Here is a 17,688-nt window from a genome sequence, read left to right as displayed (position 1 = left end):
TTGGTTTGTAGTCAATTTTCTTTATTATTATTAACTTTTCTTCTATTACTTTATATATCTAATTTCTTGCTTGGCGAGTACCAAATATGCACTACCAAACTTATGATTGAGGAGATCTTAGGGCATGGTCCATCTATATATAGTGGGACACAACAAACTACTGATGGTATGAATCATTGAAACATGGACCCACATGCCAAAACTGAAAACCCGTGCATACCGTGCAGGCCACAAATCATGAATTTCCTCTTTGTTTACTTAGGCATGGTGCGCCTAATGAGGTGGCCAAAGTTCAAATTCACCATGGAACTCCTGGTCGTTTATTCTAGCTTTACATGTATATACTTGGCCTATCTCATCGTTGTGACCACCAGCAAATTTTCAAACCCTAAACACAAACGCTTGTAAGATGGACACTCTTAACTAATTAATGACAATCTTTTGGATGCAGTGCCCGAGGATAATTGCAAGATAATAGGTACATGTGTGGACGACCAAGAATGCAAGCAGAAATGCATTTCTGACGATTACCTACCTGGCCACTGCGAAATGGGCCGGTGTTGCTGCACTATTCCAAAGAACTAGGAAGTCAGCCTCCTTGTCTTCTTCACACATGCGTGTTTGAAATAAGGATATCAAAGCATGTGTAAGAGAGTTGTCGTGGAAGGGGGAGGGGCTCGTCTTTACTTTCCTTTTCTTTTCTTGTTTTTCCTTTTTTAAATAGTATGTTAACTTCATAAATATTATGATATACTACATAAATAAGGAGGAAGTTTATTTTTAGCAGCCCAGTGTGTTGCCAAAGACCGAAATCTTGCTACACCTATTTTTTTGGACCGTGTAATACAATCAAGCTCTGTGGGTCCACCATGTTGTCCATGTTATGTTTATTTGTCGTTCAACCTGTTCATAAGATCACACAGATAAGGGTGAAGCGAAAACACAAATATCAGCCTGATCCAAAACTTCTGTGGCCCCCAAGAATTTTTCAACGTTAGACATTCAATTCACACTGTTTCCTGTGGTGTGGACCACCTGAGCTTTGGATGTGTATCATTTTTGGATTAAAACCCTAAACTTATCTGGTAAAATGGATGGACGGAGTGGATAAAATACCTAAATCACGGTGGACCCCACAGAGTTTACTCAGTACGCAATCCGCTTCCCTGGTCTGTACGTAATTATTTTGACATATCAATCCTAACCGTCTAATTCGTGATCACTGACACAGCAGATCTAAATTGTTGTAAACGTTCCAGCGATTAATCTGGACACTTTTTGCAGGACTCACCTGATAGTCTACACTATGAATAATTTCTTTGATCAAACGATCCCAGCCATTTGATTAATAGTTAATAAGAGGAACAGTTGTCATTGATCACGATCATTTGCACCATCCATCATCTTTACTACCTTGGATATCAGTCTCTCTTATAAAAATCACTTCCAACTGACAATCCCAATCATTTGATGAATGGTTAAAAACATTGAGGTCCAATCTTGGTTTGCACCAACCATAAAAACAACTCCACATTGTACTGTTCATGGTTTATCCATCTGAATTGGAATTGCCTTGTTTTGGAAGTTCTGAATTGCAATAGTTATATGCCAAGTGAGTCGCATATCATGGTCCTCCTCTGCCAGTGTATCAAACAACTTCTTATTGGCAAGCATATGTTGAAGGAGATCCCAACCGCCCATTAGATAACCTGCAATGTGTAGGTCCATCTGGTCTGAAAGTATTTGCCAAAAGACGCACCTTTAACACATGCATTCCTCTCTTTCTTATCTTAGTCTACTATATGGAGTTCACTTCTCAATAGCTTTGGCAAACCTCCTAACTTTGTGCAATGCACTCCGCTTTTATATTCCTCCAAACGAGTCATTCAAGTAATGTAAAAGGGACAGCCCCATCAAGAAGATCACTTGTTTGTTCCACCAATCAAGGGATCTGATGGCTGCATGTTTGGCCCAAATAATGCGTTGATTAGTGAGAATGCTTGATTTGTTAAGCATAAGATGAAAAGCTCAAATCTTGCACAAGTGGTACATATATGGTACATACGTGTGGAAATACCAAAACTCTTAGGTCGGTATCTCCTTTCCCAATGTGATCAGACAAAAATATGACAGAAAATTCCCATATTATTTATGAAGCAGGGCATACATGACTATCTCGTGGGATCATTTTTCTTTTCTAGGATTAAGCAGAAATGCAGCTAGATATGTGATCAAATTCAATCATCTTGACCATTGATTGAACCAAAAACATCACAATTGGAAGATCCTAAACTTCATATTTTCAAAGGAGATCCTTTTTAACTTATAGAAGCAAGATCATCCATCGTGTGGATTTCCAAAAAAAAAAAAATCACCTTATAAATAGATCATTAGCCGGGCCTTGCTTGGATGGGCTACACCAATAAAACATTTTGAACCCTTGGGTTTTCTTACTAAAAATGGATAGCATGGGTTCTTCGATAGACATTTATCCAGATGTTTATGAAAATCTGATTTTATGAAAAGGAAAAAAAAAAAATCCCAGTTTCTCTGCTGTGTGAAATCAGTAAAATGCCCTTGGTCTAGTTTTCTCAAAAAAAAAATAAAAATAAAAATAAGAAATAGAAGAAGAAGAAGAAGATTGAGGGTTGCGTGGCCCACGTGGGGTTTGTACGACATCCAACCGGACAAAAAGGTGCAGCCACCATGATAACCATTTGACCAAAAAATTATGCTGAAAAAACTCATCAGGCAGGCCATTCCCGAAATTGGACATTTTTGGAAAGGGTATATTATTTTCTGTGATGTGCCCCAAAAATACTCACACTCCTTAGAAAAATAAATAAATAAAATAAAAAAGACTGGGTCATTTGGGCAAGAAGATACAGTAATTCATCTAGGCTCTTTTGCTGTAAAATAACATTTTGAGTATTTCGTCTTTTTTAATAAAAATCCAACATTTTTTCATTAAAAAAAAAAAAATTCCCTAATTTCTAGAATTGCTGAAATGGTCAAATCCGTGTGATTTTTAGCATGGCCCTTTCAAAATGTAGGCTTGATGCTGAGTGAACAAAATACTAGAAAGTGACAAAATGCACTACTACAAAACAAACATGAGGGAATCAAGGAGTCACCTATCAGTCAGGTTTCTGATGAATACAAGGATCTAATGGCCGGATATGTTGGTTCGGTTGGATACTATCCAAAACCACCATCTATTTCAGTAGCGACGGACACCCACCACCTACGGTTTCAAACAAGGTGGGCCACTTTCTTTAGCTGACCAGAATGGAGGTCAAAATGATCCAACCCATTCATCACTTGACTTCATTTCATATATGGCACAAAAAAAAAAAAACAACAACAACAACATCATCACAAAGCCATAACAACAAACAGGAACTTAGAGACGAATACAGCTCAATTTTGTTGGATCCATGTTAAATGCATAGTCGATGAGAGCAATTTCCAAGGTACGGAGCCATTCGTAATGCGCCAACTTGGCACGTGCATGGTATGAGCCACCCATCAGATGGGCCACACGTAGATGCCCTAGACCAAAAATCATGCGGTCTGCCAACTAGGTGGAGCCTCAAGTGTACAGCACAAATGGATGTAAAAAGAAATTGAAAACTGTCACATTTGCCATAAAATTGTGGCCAATCAGTTAAGTGGACCTACCTCTTTTGCGCATCGCATCTAGACCAAGGTTCACCTGATGCATGGCTTTGATCTTGAACATGCATGCCAGATTGGCACATGCAAGTAGTGAGTACAAAGTGCATGCAAGCGCACTTTGCATTTCTAATTCTGTTATGATACATCAATCAAACAAACAATATCCATCCAAGTCCATCTAAAACAATTACATGATCCCTGGCCTGAGGATATGTAGTGTCCTAGGATCTTGCCACGATATCCAGCCGATTCTACTAATGGACCATGCATCAAAATTCTCCCTGATGAAAATACATTCCATGGAATAATAGTCAAGAAGATCGAATGGGCTACCATCTACCTCTGGGAGATCTTTTCACGCAGTTTATCCATGGTTAGGTCCATCAGACCAACAGTCTGGATTATAGGTCCATGGGGCTCCATCATAAGGACTCGGCACCTGAGCCAACAAACATAGCTTCAGGCTGAGGATCATATAATCCCTCCTTGATCAAACAATGAATAGGACAATGGATGGATTCTCACAGGCTGACAGTGGCATTGCCAACTTCGTTGAACCCAACCTCCAACCTTCTCTTTGCAGCCTTGGTTCTATAACACCATACCTCAAAAGCCTCACTCAAATCTGGATACCTCACCTGCTCGGCTTCCATCCAATCTGTTAAAATATCTGCTTGATCGTTGGATGGCAATGCAAGAACCAGTGAGATTATTGCCCCCTCGATGCCCTGACAGAGATCAGCGTCCATCTTGTATGGAAATGCCTCATCCTCGGTACACTTGGAATCTAACAGAGGTTTCATCGTCCTTATATACGGAAGCCATATCTTCAGTAACTGCACCCGGGATGGTGCCGGAAGAACCACATTCCCATATCCAACGGCATCCAAAACCTTTGCTGTCACTTCAATTAACTTTACCTTCACTGCCCAAATCCCAGAACTGAGCTTCTTGTCTTGAACCACTGCAAGAACATTAACCGAAATGTCCACCCAGCTGCAGACAAAATCCTTCAACATATCCATCTTAGGAAGTATGCTACAAACCCATTCGAGATCTGATAGGCACTGCAGGACTTTTGACTCTGCTTCCTCTAGCGAGCGGTCAGACTCAGATAACAGCAAATTTAATTCAGATTCGAATGCTGAAAACAATTTGGAAAGACCAATCTTTACCTCTGCCTTTATGTCGCTATCAGCTGTTACCAATGGTAAGTCTTCATCCTCTGCCAGCATGTACTCAACTTGTTCTTGCGCAGAAGTTTTTAGGTCATCCGTGAAAGGAGGGAGTGATTTGTCTTTTGACGTTGCAAATCGAATTGCAGAAATAAATACGTGTTTTACAGCATTCAAATCGACAGGTTGAATTCTAGCTAGTATCGGCATGGCTACTGGGCCTAGGCCGGAGATGGTTTTCAAGATCACGTCCTCTTCCTTCTCTTCCCAAGGTACAGCCTCCAAGTACTCAATACAGCTCTGGGCAATCTCTTCACAGCACAGAGCAGTTGCAGCCTGAAGAACCCCAAGAGCAGTTCTCACAGAGTCCCACGAATCTGTAACCAAATGGTCTGAGAGATAAAACAGCCTCAGCAGCTTAACATAATGATCATACTCAGGACCCGAGCAGCAGACTTCAATGCAGTTATGAGAGTCAAGAGTCTGACAAGAAGATGAGATAACAGAAAGCCGGTCTGCAAAGAACTTGCTCTTTTTTGAAAGAATAGAAGAATGGCAGTAAAACCATTCAGGCCTTCCGTCTTTGTTTCTCAAGCGGACAACAACGTCACTTGTAGCTCGATCACCCAGTTCGTAGATATCAGCCACTGTGGCTTTGTCCATGAGTTAAAGAAAATCTAACGAGACTCATGCTTTATGCCCACGAAGACAAACTTCCACAAATTGCTCTGTAGCTGAAAAGAGGCACATATATACATTCAAGCAAATTCCAAAACAATCCCCAGATTGATCTGTAGCTGAAAGAAAGCACATATAAATTCAACCAAGTTCAAGAAAATGGGAACTGATAGATGCTAAACATCAATAATTGCTCTACTTAAACAATCCGATATTCCAATTGCAGATTTTGCCGAAATGAGGTCTTGATATAATCATCCAGCATTGAACTTTACAACTGCAACATAGTGTTAGAAGTTGTCTTTTATTTACAACTCTCTTCTATTATTATTGTTCAAAATCTAGATGCAACATAAGTAGTGTAAGTATATAACTAGATTTATATGTCTAGAGAATATGCTAGGCACTCTGCAAAGCTATACATGAACTGTTTCTACTTTGTTCCTTTGGACATAAACTATTACACTTTTCTGGCAGGTAAGAAGATCAAAGCAACAATCCCATGGTTGCAATGCCGAGCACTTGTCAATGGAAGTGTGGGCTCAAACCTGATGATATATCACACCAAGGGCCTCTTTACAATGGTAAACTCTTTGGAACTGGTTCTCAAAAGTTCAGTATATGTGTGGCTCCATCAGCAATAACCCAGCACAAGCTGTTTGGCATTTTTGGGGATGACCCCCACATAACCGGCTTTCAAATATTTGACTACTGTCATGGGATGAGTTGTTGCCACAGGAGCCACATGTCTCCCGAATTTTTGCGAACCAGCTCTCAAAAGATCCCACTCTCAAATGCTACCTCAGCATGCAGACTATAGAAAATCCAGATGGCAAACAGCCAGAAGCAGTGCATATTATGCCCAAGATGATAATCAATGACATATGAAGTAAACATCAGAAATCTAATCCACCCCCAACTTAGAACTTAAATAAATTGAATTGCAAGATTTCAATCCAATAAAGTGGAAATGACCAAAGTAGGTCTAACCCCACTCAAGCAACTAACCCTCAGTTCCAGTTGTTTCAAGTATCACTTGAAATGCATGGAACTGCAGTTAGCAGTTGTCATGATTATGAACTAATATGATCCCACCTCTCCTCTGGCCATTTCCTCTATATTTTATTGAATTATTGTAATTCAGTTAAACTGACCATCTGAAGTCCCAAACATACCCTAAATGCATGACTCCAAATGGCCCGTCATAAGAAAATGCCGTAGCAGAGAAGACATGCCCCACACCGAAACTATTGCAGACTACCCCCACACAGAGGAATCTGTGAACAGGTGATGCCTAAAGCATGCAGATCCAAGCCTCTGAGCATGAAGAAATAGCAAATGTATAATAATACCAAAATATCTTGAGAAATCAAGATGTGCCCAAAGCAGCTATGTTTTAACATATGATATAATTCTTAGTGCTTTTGTAGCATTACACGGCTTCTGCATATAGTGATAATATATGTGCAATATCAAAGGCACTAATAGTTTCATTCACTAGAAAGAAATACCTATAATTGCATTCATCTCCTTTTTTATCCATAAACAAATTAATAACATTAACAATCATAAAACCCTACGCTCTTCCATTTAGTGATTGAAAAGTTCACATAAAATTTTTGTTAATAAGACTTAAGTTGAATCACAAATCATTTTCTAAAACAATAGACTTGAAGCATAGGATAAATATTAGGAGTCTAGGACTTCAACAAATTGTCTTGATTAAAACAGCCATATGCATAAAGACAAAACCAGAAAATTACACATTCCAAACCAGTTTTCATGAGAGCACACGACACATTTAGGTATATATCAAATCCTTCAAGAAGTGTTAGCAGGAAAAGTTAAACCTGAAACGTAAAAAGTAAAAAGTGAAGGCTAAAAAGTTGATTTCAGGGTCTATGAACTAAGCAAACATCAACACACTTTTCTTAGCAATAAACTAATAATTATAGATTCTGTCTGTTGGTGTGTGGCTGGGTGGGTGGGGACTATCACAAATACAATCTTTTGGGCATGCCTATTTCAGTGGGGAAACATATTCATTTTATTCGTTTTGAATTGTTGAAAATTTTGAGGGTTTGGAAGTCAATCTTGACGTTAAAAGGTGTGGTTCTTAAAGAGGTATGTTTTGGGATGGGTATTGGCTCAAGGATGGGATTTTGGAAGGATGTATGGCTAGGTGATCGGCGTTTGCAAGTCCAATATCCTCGGCTTGCTCAAGTGGCCGTGGATCTTGATATTTCAGCTAATTGCTGCTTTTTCTCTCCAGGCTTGTGCAGTTTGGACTACTTTGTGTAGAAGGGATCTTCATGAGGATGAATTTGAAGAATTGTTAGCTCTTTTTAATCAGTTGGCTGGGGTCTCTACTTCGGAAGGGGCTGACTCGGTGCGGTGGCGAGAGAAGTATGGGAAGTTCTCGGTGAAATCTCTCCACTCGTTGATCTCAGGTGGCTCTAGCAGTGGTGTCAAAGCACATACCTTTTTTTCCTTTCATCCTATGGTGCCCCCTCAAAGGTGGCGGCTTTCCCATGACTAGTGGGTTGGAATAGGGTGTTAATAATCAATAACTTGAGGAAAAAGGGTCTTATTATAATCAATGCTTGCCCTTTGTCTTGGAAAGATAAGGAGTCCATGAGTCGTCTCTTTATGCATTGGCCTTTTTCACGGGGAGTGTGGGAAAGTATCCTTGGGCTCTTTGGCGTCTCATGGGTTCTTCTGAGGTCTATTGAAGATTTCTTTAGGCAACGGCATGGAGGCGGTCTTGGTAACCTGGGTAGAAAGGCATGGCTCTCTTCTAGCTGAGTTGTGGCCTATATCGAAGGAAAGAAATAATAGATGCTTTCAGGATACGAGAAGTAATCCAAAAGGGGTTTTTGTTTGAGCAAAATCAAATGCAATTCAATGGACAATGGCCTCTTTCAATGCAGAGGCTTGCAGTTAAGTGAGCCAAAGTATGGGCTGTCCCTGTTGTTTTTGTTCTTCTTTCTTTTTCTTGCATTATTTCAGCCTTGCTGCTTTTATTAATAAATTGTCATTCTTCAAAAAAAAAAAAAAAAAGTGTTGAACATTTTGTACCTGCATCTGTCCATACAATGTTTAGATGTGTGTATTTGCGTCCCTTCAGTATTACTTAAATTCAGTTTGCTCCAATTTTAGTAGTATGTCCATCCAACTCAATTGCAAGTCATCAACCCTTGAATAATTGCCACTTTATGTTGTCTCCTGCCCTTTCATAGATTCACCATTTGGATTTAGTAATCATCACTCCCGTATATATTATCAGCATTACAGGATTTATTTATCATGGGAACCTTTGTTGGAGTCTTGTGATTATTGCAACAGTAAGTGATGTCAAGTGATGTCAGTTCACCAAAGTGACTTCTCTACAGATGCTTTTTTTGTTACACTACTGCTAAGTATAAGTAGTAACATTCAATCTTCATTCTTCAAAGTCTTACCCTTTATCTAAAATTTAACGCTTCATGAGGAGAATGTGACCAGATAGACCCGACAAAGTCCTGGGTCCGATTCTGAAGTCATCTCAGCTCAAGTAAGAAATGTTCTCAAACTGAGTAATGTTTCAAAATCATGTAGGTGGCCAACAACAACGTCCACTAAGTTCAATCATCCAACATAGATTACCGGAAGCTTTTAATGCAGAAGTTGAAGAATCAATACACATGCATGGAAGCTTCACATGGCATTATCCTGTTAAAAAGTATTGGCAAGGATTATAACTTGGTGGATTCACGATGGAAAGAAGACAGAAGAGTGTCCTGTCATTCTAGTTTAATTTGCCACATAAATAGGTTCATGTAGACACCCCGTCCCATATAGTAAACATATATCACTAAATTGAATTGGCGTAGGGGCCTCCTTTATAGGATCAAGTACTCTTTGACTAATTATGCAGGATGTTTAGGGGGGAAATTTAGTTTTAATTCCTTAATCCTAGGAATCCAATCCTTAGCAACCTAAAATCTTAGGAATTTCATTAAATTAGCATGAAAACCCATTCAAGAGCTTGACTTCAACCTTAAACACAAACCAAAAATTAAAATCAAACAGCGTTGGACCCAACCCATCTACTAAGTCGGTGCCTACACCCTTTCTATTTTCAAAACCTCTAGGTTGACTAAATCCCATATCCAAAACCCAAAGGACCTTTATTTTGAAGCACCTCTGCTATGCAAAAGTTCCATTTCTGTGCCCCAGGGAGGTCCCTTTTTTTGCACCATCTTCTTCTCGTCAAAAAAAAAAAACCCACATCCAGTAACAGCTTTTCAACAAGCCAAATGGCATTGTTTAGCTCATTAATTCAACTTTCAAAAAAGTCCAAGATCAGCTGAATCCAATTTTCGAGCCCCAAAACATGATTGAGAAACCCAAAATGTGCAAAGACAGAGGAATGACATTTTACGAAATAGTCTTCCAAGCTCCACTTCTTGCCAACAATTTTAACTCCAAGCAAAAACTTCTCTTTTTTATAGGTAATCGGGGCCAAACGCAAGACCGCAATCTTAAAACACCCCCTGTCTACCATTGATCTATGGGCTTGAACCCAACTCCAAGCAAAAACTAATAGGTATCCTACCAAGACTTTTTTTTAAGGTAGTTAGACAACTAAACTTGGATACCCAAACGCTGAGAAAATTTTGGAAAACCAGGGATTGCACAATCTAGAAATCAGAAAATTTCCATGTAGGAAACAAATTGGAAAGTGATAGAAATTGTCCCACACGAAAATCCAAAACCCAATTTCAATCTATTTTGAACCCATCAAATTTTAACTAAATTGACCCCAAATTCCCATTCTTTTATGAAAATACCTAAATTTATTCTTTGGTTGGTGAATTTACACTCAGCAGAGCTCGTTAATTCTAGCCAAAACCTAGAAACTTCCTAAAATGCATTAATCACTTTATCTACCCTTGCTAGATTTGGTAGTTCTCCATTGACTTCTCTCTTTACCCACCAAAGGCCTTTGGCATATGTTCCTAAATGGGTGTGCAACACCGTAGGGGCAGGGGTGGTACCATTCCTGCTCAAGCAACAACAAACTGAATTCAATGGATGTGAGCAACAATCTACTTACCTTGCAATCCACGAGACAACAATCTACTTCAGATACGACTTCAAAATCCTTTTTAAGAATCTGACCATCCATTTAGCTTTATTAATAAAATCTCCCATCTCACAAAGGAATGGCTCTTGATCTTGAATTCCCATCCCCATGTGACAGAACTCCATCTCTAACAGTCTGTAGCTTCCTTTCCAGGAAAAAAAAAAAATTTTGCCAACTTCAGGAAAATTGTTCAACAATGGAAAAAAGAAGGAACTAAGGCTTTAGTTTAATGCAAGGAAACTCTCCCATCTAAGTGGCTGAAGAAATCCAACTCAGTCCATGGGTTAATAACACCTCCTGAATAGAGAATTTGCCTGTTCTCCCATTCTAAATGTTGTCCTCTCCAAGAAATCTCACTGAACAAGATCCTCGGGAAGAAATCAAGAAAACTCAAAAAGGAGATGGATCTTTGGACGAAAACTCTGCTAGATATTACCATTCTCTTACACACTCTCTGTTTCAAATTTCTTTTCTTTTTCTCAAGAAATCATATGCCATTCCAATTGTAAAATTTTCACAAGAAATTTTCACTCCTGCATTTGAATAGAGGCCATGTTTTCTATATGAATGGGGAGGGATGCCCCACACCTTCCTTTCCCATCACCACAGCCCTGCATAGAATCTCTACGGAGGTCATTTTTGCAGACTCAATAGCCCATTCTTCTTTAAAGTTTAGACATTAGGTAAATTCCTAGTTTTCCCAAGTAAGTTAGGGCATTTCTATTTTCTTTGCTTTACCATTAGCCGTGATAGATAGGGCTTACCATGCAAGTTTGTTGTGGTGGACCACAGTAAAGGAAAAAAAAGGAAACAACCACAAGGAAGATGATCTTATGAAGGCCTAAATATTGTTTTACCAGGAATGAACCAAAACTAAATTGACATTCTTTACTCGAAAGTATAAGAAAATATTCAAAAGGCATTCTAATCCATGACTCAAAAGGTTTCTTGCTCACATTTAACCACAACCATAATCCAAAAGAATAAAAGAAATGAAAAATATAAGTAAAACTGATAGAGCAACCTCGTGGTGAAATCAACCCAGACAACTGATGCTTGGAAATAACACTTGAGGACTTTGCCAGATCAAATTGACGGATGGGGAGATAAACATGAAGCTCAATGAACCCGAAATTAAAATCGGATGGAAGTAGTGTTTTAAATAGTGAATAGCGAGTAGCATAGCGTTCACTTCTTTGAAGAATGAGGTGTAAGCTACATAGAGTGTAACGGTAAGCTACATGCAACTTCTAGATTTTTAATTAAGGGTTGCTTGGTTGCACAAAACATCATGATATTTCGCACCCAAAACAATATAAAATAATAGGAAAATTAGGGCAAAGATTAACAATAAAGATGAAGAAAGAGCACAAAAACTGGTTTTGTACTGTTACTTTCACTATTTTACTAAAATTGCTGAAAATATTGACTAAATTTTTATTTAAAATTTTTAAAAACGCAACAAATGATTTAACACATTGACTGACTTTTTCTTTAGTGAAAAATAACTTGTAGTATAAGCTACACAGCATGTGGCATAGGCTATGTAGTGAGTAGTAGCAAATGTAGATTAGCACGTAGCATAGGCTACATGCAACTTAAGCTAATTTCATGAGCTAAGCAGTGTTAAAGCTAAGCTACGCCACGTAGCATAAGCTATATGCTACATAGCGTAAGCTATTTAAAACACTAGATGGAAGCAATGAAAAGATGGCATTGGTAAATGAATTAGATGCCATTGCCTTGAAATTATATCCACAAATATGCAAACAAAAACAAGTGCAAAAGCAAAATAGATGAGAAAGCAACAAAAATAAATAAATAAATAATAAAAAATCATTCCCTCTCTCAAAAAAAATTTTGAGGGAGCAACATAGATGAGAAGGTAGCAAATCTTCTTTGTAGCCCAAAGAAGTGTGTGTTTCCATTGCAAAAGGTCCTCAGCTCATTACATAATAGACAATGTGTAAATGCATAAACACGAACTAGGGTTCATAGCTTCAACAATTTCCTCCTTGATGACAAGCGAACACAAATACTCCTCCTAGTGTGTGTGTGTGCGCGCGCACGCGCGCATGTGTGTGTGTGTATAATGTAGGGCTATAGGCTGGTTGGAGAAATTCCTAAAAGCTCATTGCCTTGGTCACTTTCGGTGCTACTTAATTCATTTGGATAACCCAAGACTAAGAAAATTCTTCATGGCTCACATGAGCATAAGATATCATGTTCCAATTGAGTTGGACTCACTGAGGTCTGAATCTATTAAGGGTGCAGATACAACAAGCACGTGTACATCAATACATAATCTACTAACTCCAGATAGCCATAGTTAACTTCTCTCTATTTTGGCGTCATGAAAACAAACATGAACATCAAGTAGAACACATTGTTAAGAGGAATTATAGTATCCTCAACTAGGGGTGCAACTCAGGCAGGTTTGGGTGGGTTGAGGATCAACTGAGGCCAACCTTACCTCAAGAGGAACCAACCTGAAATCCAACCTGCCCTGATTTCCAACACCATCATTTGAGTCTCCAACAATTATTCCAATAATTACACATCTGATTGACCTATGGACGAATATGCAGCATACATTTCATGCTTGTTTGAGCAACAACAATATGATTCCCCAACATTGGGTTGAACTCTTTTTTCGGTTTCGAGATTATAGCTATGAATAGTCATCAACTCCTGGGAAAGGATGCAAGATTATGACCTATCATGGGACCATTACGCTTCAACCGGGTTATTCTATTCTAACTCTTATACAGAGGTTCTCAACACAAACCCAACCCAAATTCCTCTATACTAGATCCTAAACTGACCAACCTGATCCGATCCAAATACAAGTCATTATTCCCAATCTTACATAACCCAACCATGAACCCAACTCGATTTCAAATTGGGCTGGAGTTTTCCAACCCTAACCCAACTCAAGGACCCTAAAAATCCAACCCTACTTGACCTGGATCAGTTGTATTCGGGTTGACCCGAACCCAAGTTGCACCCTATCCTCAACCCAAAGATATACACCCGACTCTAATTAGTTGGGATAAGGCTTAGATGATCATGATGATGAACCCAAGGATAGCAAATCATACACGCAGTGCCGATGGTTCAACAATCCAGATCATCTGTATGTTCAGCCCCACTTGGATGGACTATGCCTGAGAAACCCCCCTCAACAGAAAAATCGAAACTTCCAATATATGGCCTTCAAATAGAAAAATCAAGAAAGATAAAAATGGCTCAACTGAAATGCCACGGATGCGTGCAACATTCGTCGGATCGGGGAGATTTTTGGGGCACGCTTCATCCGTGGTGGGCCCCAAAAGACCAACAGTCTGGATCACTGAACAGTGGACCCCACTGGTAAAAGAGGAACACTCGAGGAAACTATGCATATCCTCAAGTGAAGGATCCAATAAATCATCTAAGGTAGATAACAGATCCAAATTCTACAAATAACAACTATACTGCTGTACTAAAGAAAACTGACCATGGGAAATTCCAATTTCCATTTCAGCATGAGCATGGATGTGATCATCATCTTTCGTATTTCAAAGCAAAATTACCATAATATTTTCTTCCAAATGAGAATTCAACAGGAAATAATATTGCAGAATTCATTCATTCGAGAATGCATTACTGACCAAATCTTAAAACCAGCAAGCAATTGACAATTTTTAGGGTCAAGACTACTAAAATCCATCAAAAAAAAGGCTTGAAATTTTCCCAAATTCGGATCAGAAGCAAACAATAATAAGAAAATTCGGATCAGAAGGAAACAAATAAAAATTAAAATTAAAAATAAAAATAACCCTAAAAATTCCTACAGCGAGAAACGAATTTAGGTTAGAAAGAGATCGCGCAGCGGAGTTGAGTTCAGCTTCTCGCCTGTACAAGGAGAATCGATGGCTGAGATCTTTCCTGCTGACGGAATCTCGCGATCCTTTCTCATCTAGGTGGGAATGTGCAGCGGAGAAACCAACAAGAGAGAGAAAGATGAAGCGCACCATGTAAATGAGTGAGCAAGCATCTAAAAGAAATCCGACCGTCCGTTCATTGGGTTAAGATCAGATTACGATTTAACCATCACGGCAGTAGCGGTGTATTTGTCCGGGCGTTGGCATTTGTGGAAGAAGACGTCTCTGGTTCGTCGCGATGGACGCATCCTGGTTCGTTGCAATTTACTAATGGTGGATGTGACTGTGAGTTGGTGAATCCGTACTGCCACCTGGTGGGCCTGATCATGTAAGCCTGACCGCGAAAGATTAACGTCGATCAGGCCTTCCAGCTATCTAATTCATGGCCTTCAAATGGACAATTTAAAATGCAAGCCTCATCTTTCCACGTTATCAAGGGAAAGTCTGTTAATAGGATACCTATGAAAGCCGGTGGACCACTACCGCAGTTGGGCCCACCACAAGATTAATTGCAATGAACCATTCGTATTCATCTCGACGAGACCCATAATCTCCCCTGTTCGGCATATTGCTGTCCATTTCTGAAATGTTGTAACAAAAAGGAATTTATTTGATACTCCGGCTGCGTATAGCTTGATACACAAGCACCTGGAAATTCTATTACTTAAAGCATATTAACTTCAATTAAACTGACTAGATTGTGGAACCGAATGTTTCTAAGTTACAGTAGAAAAATCATATTTTTTAAACGATACCAACCTCTGATTTATGGACACGTGTTTGTTGAATAAGATCATTGGATATTTTCATTTTAACCGTTCAATAATTTTTCACCAATCTGACAATGGTAAAATCGAGTAAGTGTAATTTTTTGCTACTGGTACATCTAAAGTGGCACAAATAACTTGGATAGTCTAAATTAAATTATTTGAATGAAAGGCATGTGATTTTTAACAAATTTCTTAGTCCATGCGTATCATCCATCACACTCTGTCTGGGTATCAAATTTTTGCTGTAACAACAGTGAGGTATGCCAATGCCAGCCTCATAAGCAACCATACACGTAGCACCCCGTGAAACTCTCGTGTGTGAAATGGATGCAATAAAGTGGGCCCACCACGACAATAACCATCAAAGCAAATTTGGCCGATCTACGCTTTAGGCGAGCCCCATTTGTAACAAAAGATAAATTCGGACAATTACAAGTACTTTCAAACCGTCTATCCTTTTAGTACGGCTATGGCCCACCTAATCAGATGTTCCACAAGGGTGCCAACTTGGCACGTGTATGTTTGTGTAAAGGTGCAATTGGAGAGAAGTGCACGTGGGGCTGGAATCCGGATCCTCTCAGGTAGAGCTGGGCATCGGACCGAGTCGGATCGGATTGGGCCCAACCCGATTCGGTTCGAAATTTGCAGGGTCAAACCCGAACTCGATCCAATCCGGTACCAAGTCTGGGCCATCTTACTCGATCCGATCCAATTTTCTGCTGCCCTGAACCGATCCGAGTCCGACTTGGTCAAGCAAATCGAGTCGGATCGCATTGGACAAGGTTTGGATCGTTCATTTTTTCCAACGGTGTGGAAATTATTATTCTCACTGTTTCCTATGGTGTGATCTACTTGATTATTGGATATACTTAAAATTTAGTATCAACCCCTAAATTGATATGAAAAAACTGATGGACGATGTGGATAAACCAAAAAATTAAAGACGGGCCCCACATAGTTTACTCAGTAGGATAAAACCGTAAAGCTCACGCCAGCTACATAGCTTCTTAAAGAAGCTTATACCTGCTACATAACTTCCTAAAGAAGCTTCAAGTCACGTGCTCGAAGACAAACACTCTCTGAAAATAGGATTGCGTATCGTACTGAGTAAATTCATTTGGGCCCACCTTGAATGTATGCGGTTTATCCAATCCATCCATACGTTGTTTCAGCTAATTCTATACGTTGAGCCTAAAATTGAAGCATATACAAAGCTCAAGTGAACCAAACCACTGGAAACAGTGGGAATAATGATTTCGATCGTTGAAATCTTTCTAATGTCCACAGCGATATTTATTTGTCATCCAGCATGTTCATAAGATCAAAAATACTTGGATAAAGGGAAAGATAAAATATCAGCTTGATCCAAAACTTCAGTGGCCCCTAGAAATTTTCAATGGTAGACACTCATTACACACTATTTCTTGTGGTGTGGTCTATTTGATCTTTGGATATACTTTATTTTTGGCATATGGAAATGAAATTAACTTTTAAAATGGATGGACAATGTGGATCAAATAGATAAATTGCGGTGGATCCCACAGAGTTTACTCAGTACGCTTAGCATACTGAGTTACTCAGTATGCAATCCGCTTCCCGCTCTCTGACCTCTGTAGCTACTAGCTAGCTAACACTAGCTATACAAGCAGCTGCTCTAGGTACGTGTCGCTCGAAGACAAGCACTGACGCTCCTCGAGCTCTGAGTTGTACGAACGGTTCAAAGGAGATCAAAGTTACATGAGCCTTACAGTGATGTATTTATTATATCTACACTGTTCATCTATTTTTTAGAGATATTTTAGAGCTTTATCCAAAAAATGAATCATATCCAAAGATCATTTGGACCACACCATAAATAGAAGCGAAGATAATGATTTTCACCATTAAAAAATTTGTAGGATCCACCTACTAATATGAGATATAGGGATGGGTAAACTTGCAATTTACTAGTTACTACACCCAGTGCGGTCCGGATCGAATCGGATCAGATCCAAATGGATCGAATTTCAGTTTGGTTCGGTCGAATTTACTAGGTACTCGAATCTGATCTGATTGTCGTTCGGATCTGACTGCTCCTACCTGAACCTAACCAATTCAGGCCATTAGTTCTGTTCGAATCGAGGTGGATCGGGTCGGATCCACCAGATCGGGTCCATTTTTCCCACCTCTACTAACTGGTACACTTCATCACTGACATAATACACATTGATTCATTAAATGCAGTGTACGATGATGAGGCCCATTTAGATGACAACAAGCGGTATTTTATTGCCTATGGAATGCAAAGGATCCGAATTCGTGGGGCTAATATGATGTTATTGTAGGTTATTAAT

The 17,688-nt window shown here is 39.3% G+C and overlaps 1 protein-coding gene across 2 annotated transcripts; it reads right to left on the bottom strand.

Moving 5' to 3' along the window:
• Positions 1-3,616: 3,616 nt before the first annotated feature.
• LOC131232671 (BTB/POZ domain-containing protein At3g05675-like) lies at positions 3,617-14,780 on the bottom strand. Of its 2 annotated transcripts, none has more exons than XM_058229070.1 (2): positions 14,557-14,780; positions 3,617-5,587 (listed from the first exon to the last, which is right to left on the bottom strand). In XM_058229070.1, exon 2 carries the CDS (start codon positions 5,514-5,516, stop codon positions 4,200-4,202), a length of 1,317 nt encoding a protein of 438 aa, XP_058085053.1. In that variant the 5' UTR covers positions 5,517-5,587; positions 14,557-14,780; the 3' UTR covers positions 3,617-4,199. The 2 variants fall into 2 exon arrangements, with proteins under 2 accessions (XP_058085053.1, XP_058085054.1); XM_058229071.1 differs by having other exon boundaries at positions 14,563-14,780.
• Positions 14,781-17,688: the final 2,908 nt, after the last annotated feature.

The sequence above is a fragment of the Magnolia sinica genome, chromosome 18 (genome assembly GCF_029962835.1).
Source record: "Magnolia sinica isolate HGM2019 chromosome 18, MsV1, whole genome shotgun sequence".
NCBI lineage: Eukaryota > Viridiplantae > Streptophyta > Magnoliopsida > Magnoliales > Magnoliaceae > Magnolia > Magnolia sinica.
The sequence above is the reverse complement of the archived record's forward strand: the minus strand, read 5'-3'. Positions and strand labels throughout refer to the sequence as shown.

Bases quoted from the DNA above. Each gene is read 5' to 3' on its own strand.
- LOC131232671 (XM_058229070.1), bottom strand. From the start codon at position 5,516: ATGGACAAAGCCACAGTGGCTGATATCTACGAACTGGGTGATCGAGCT.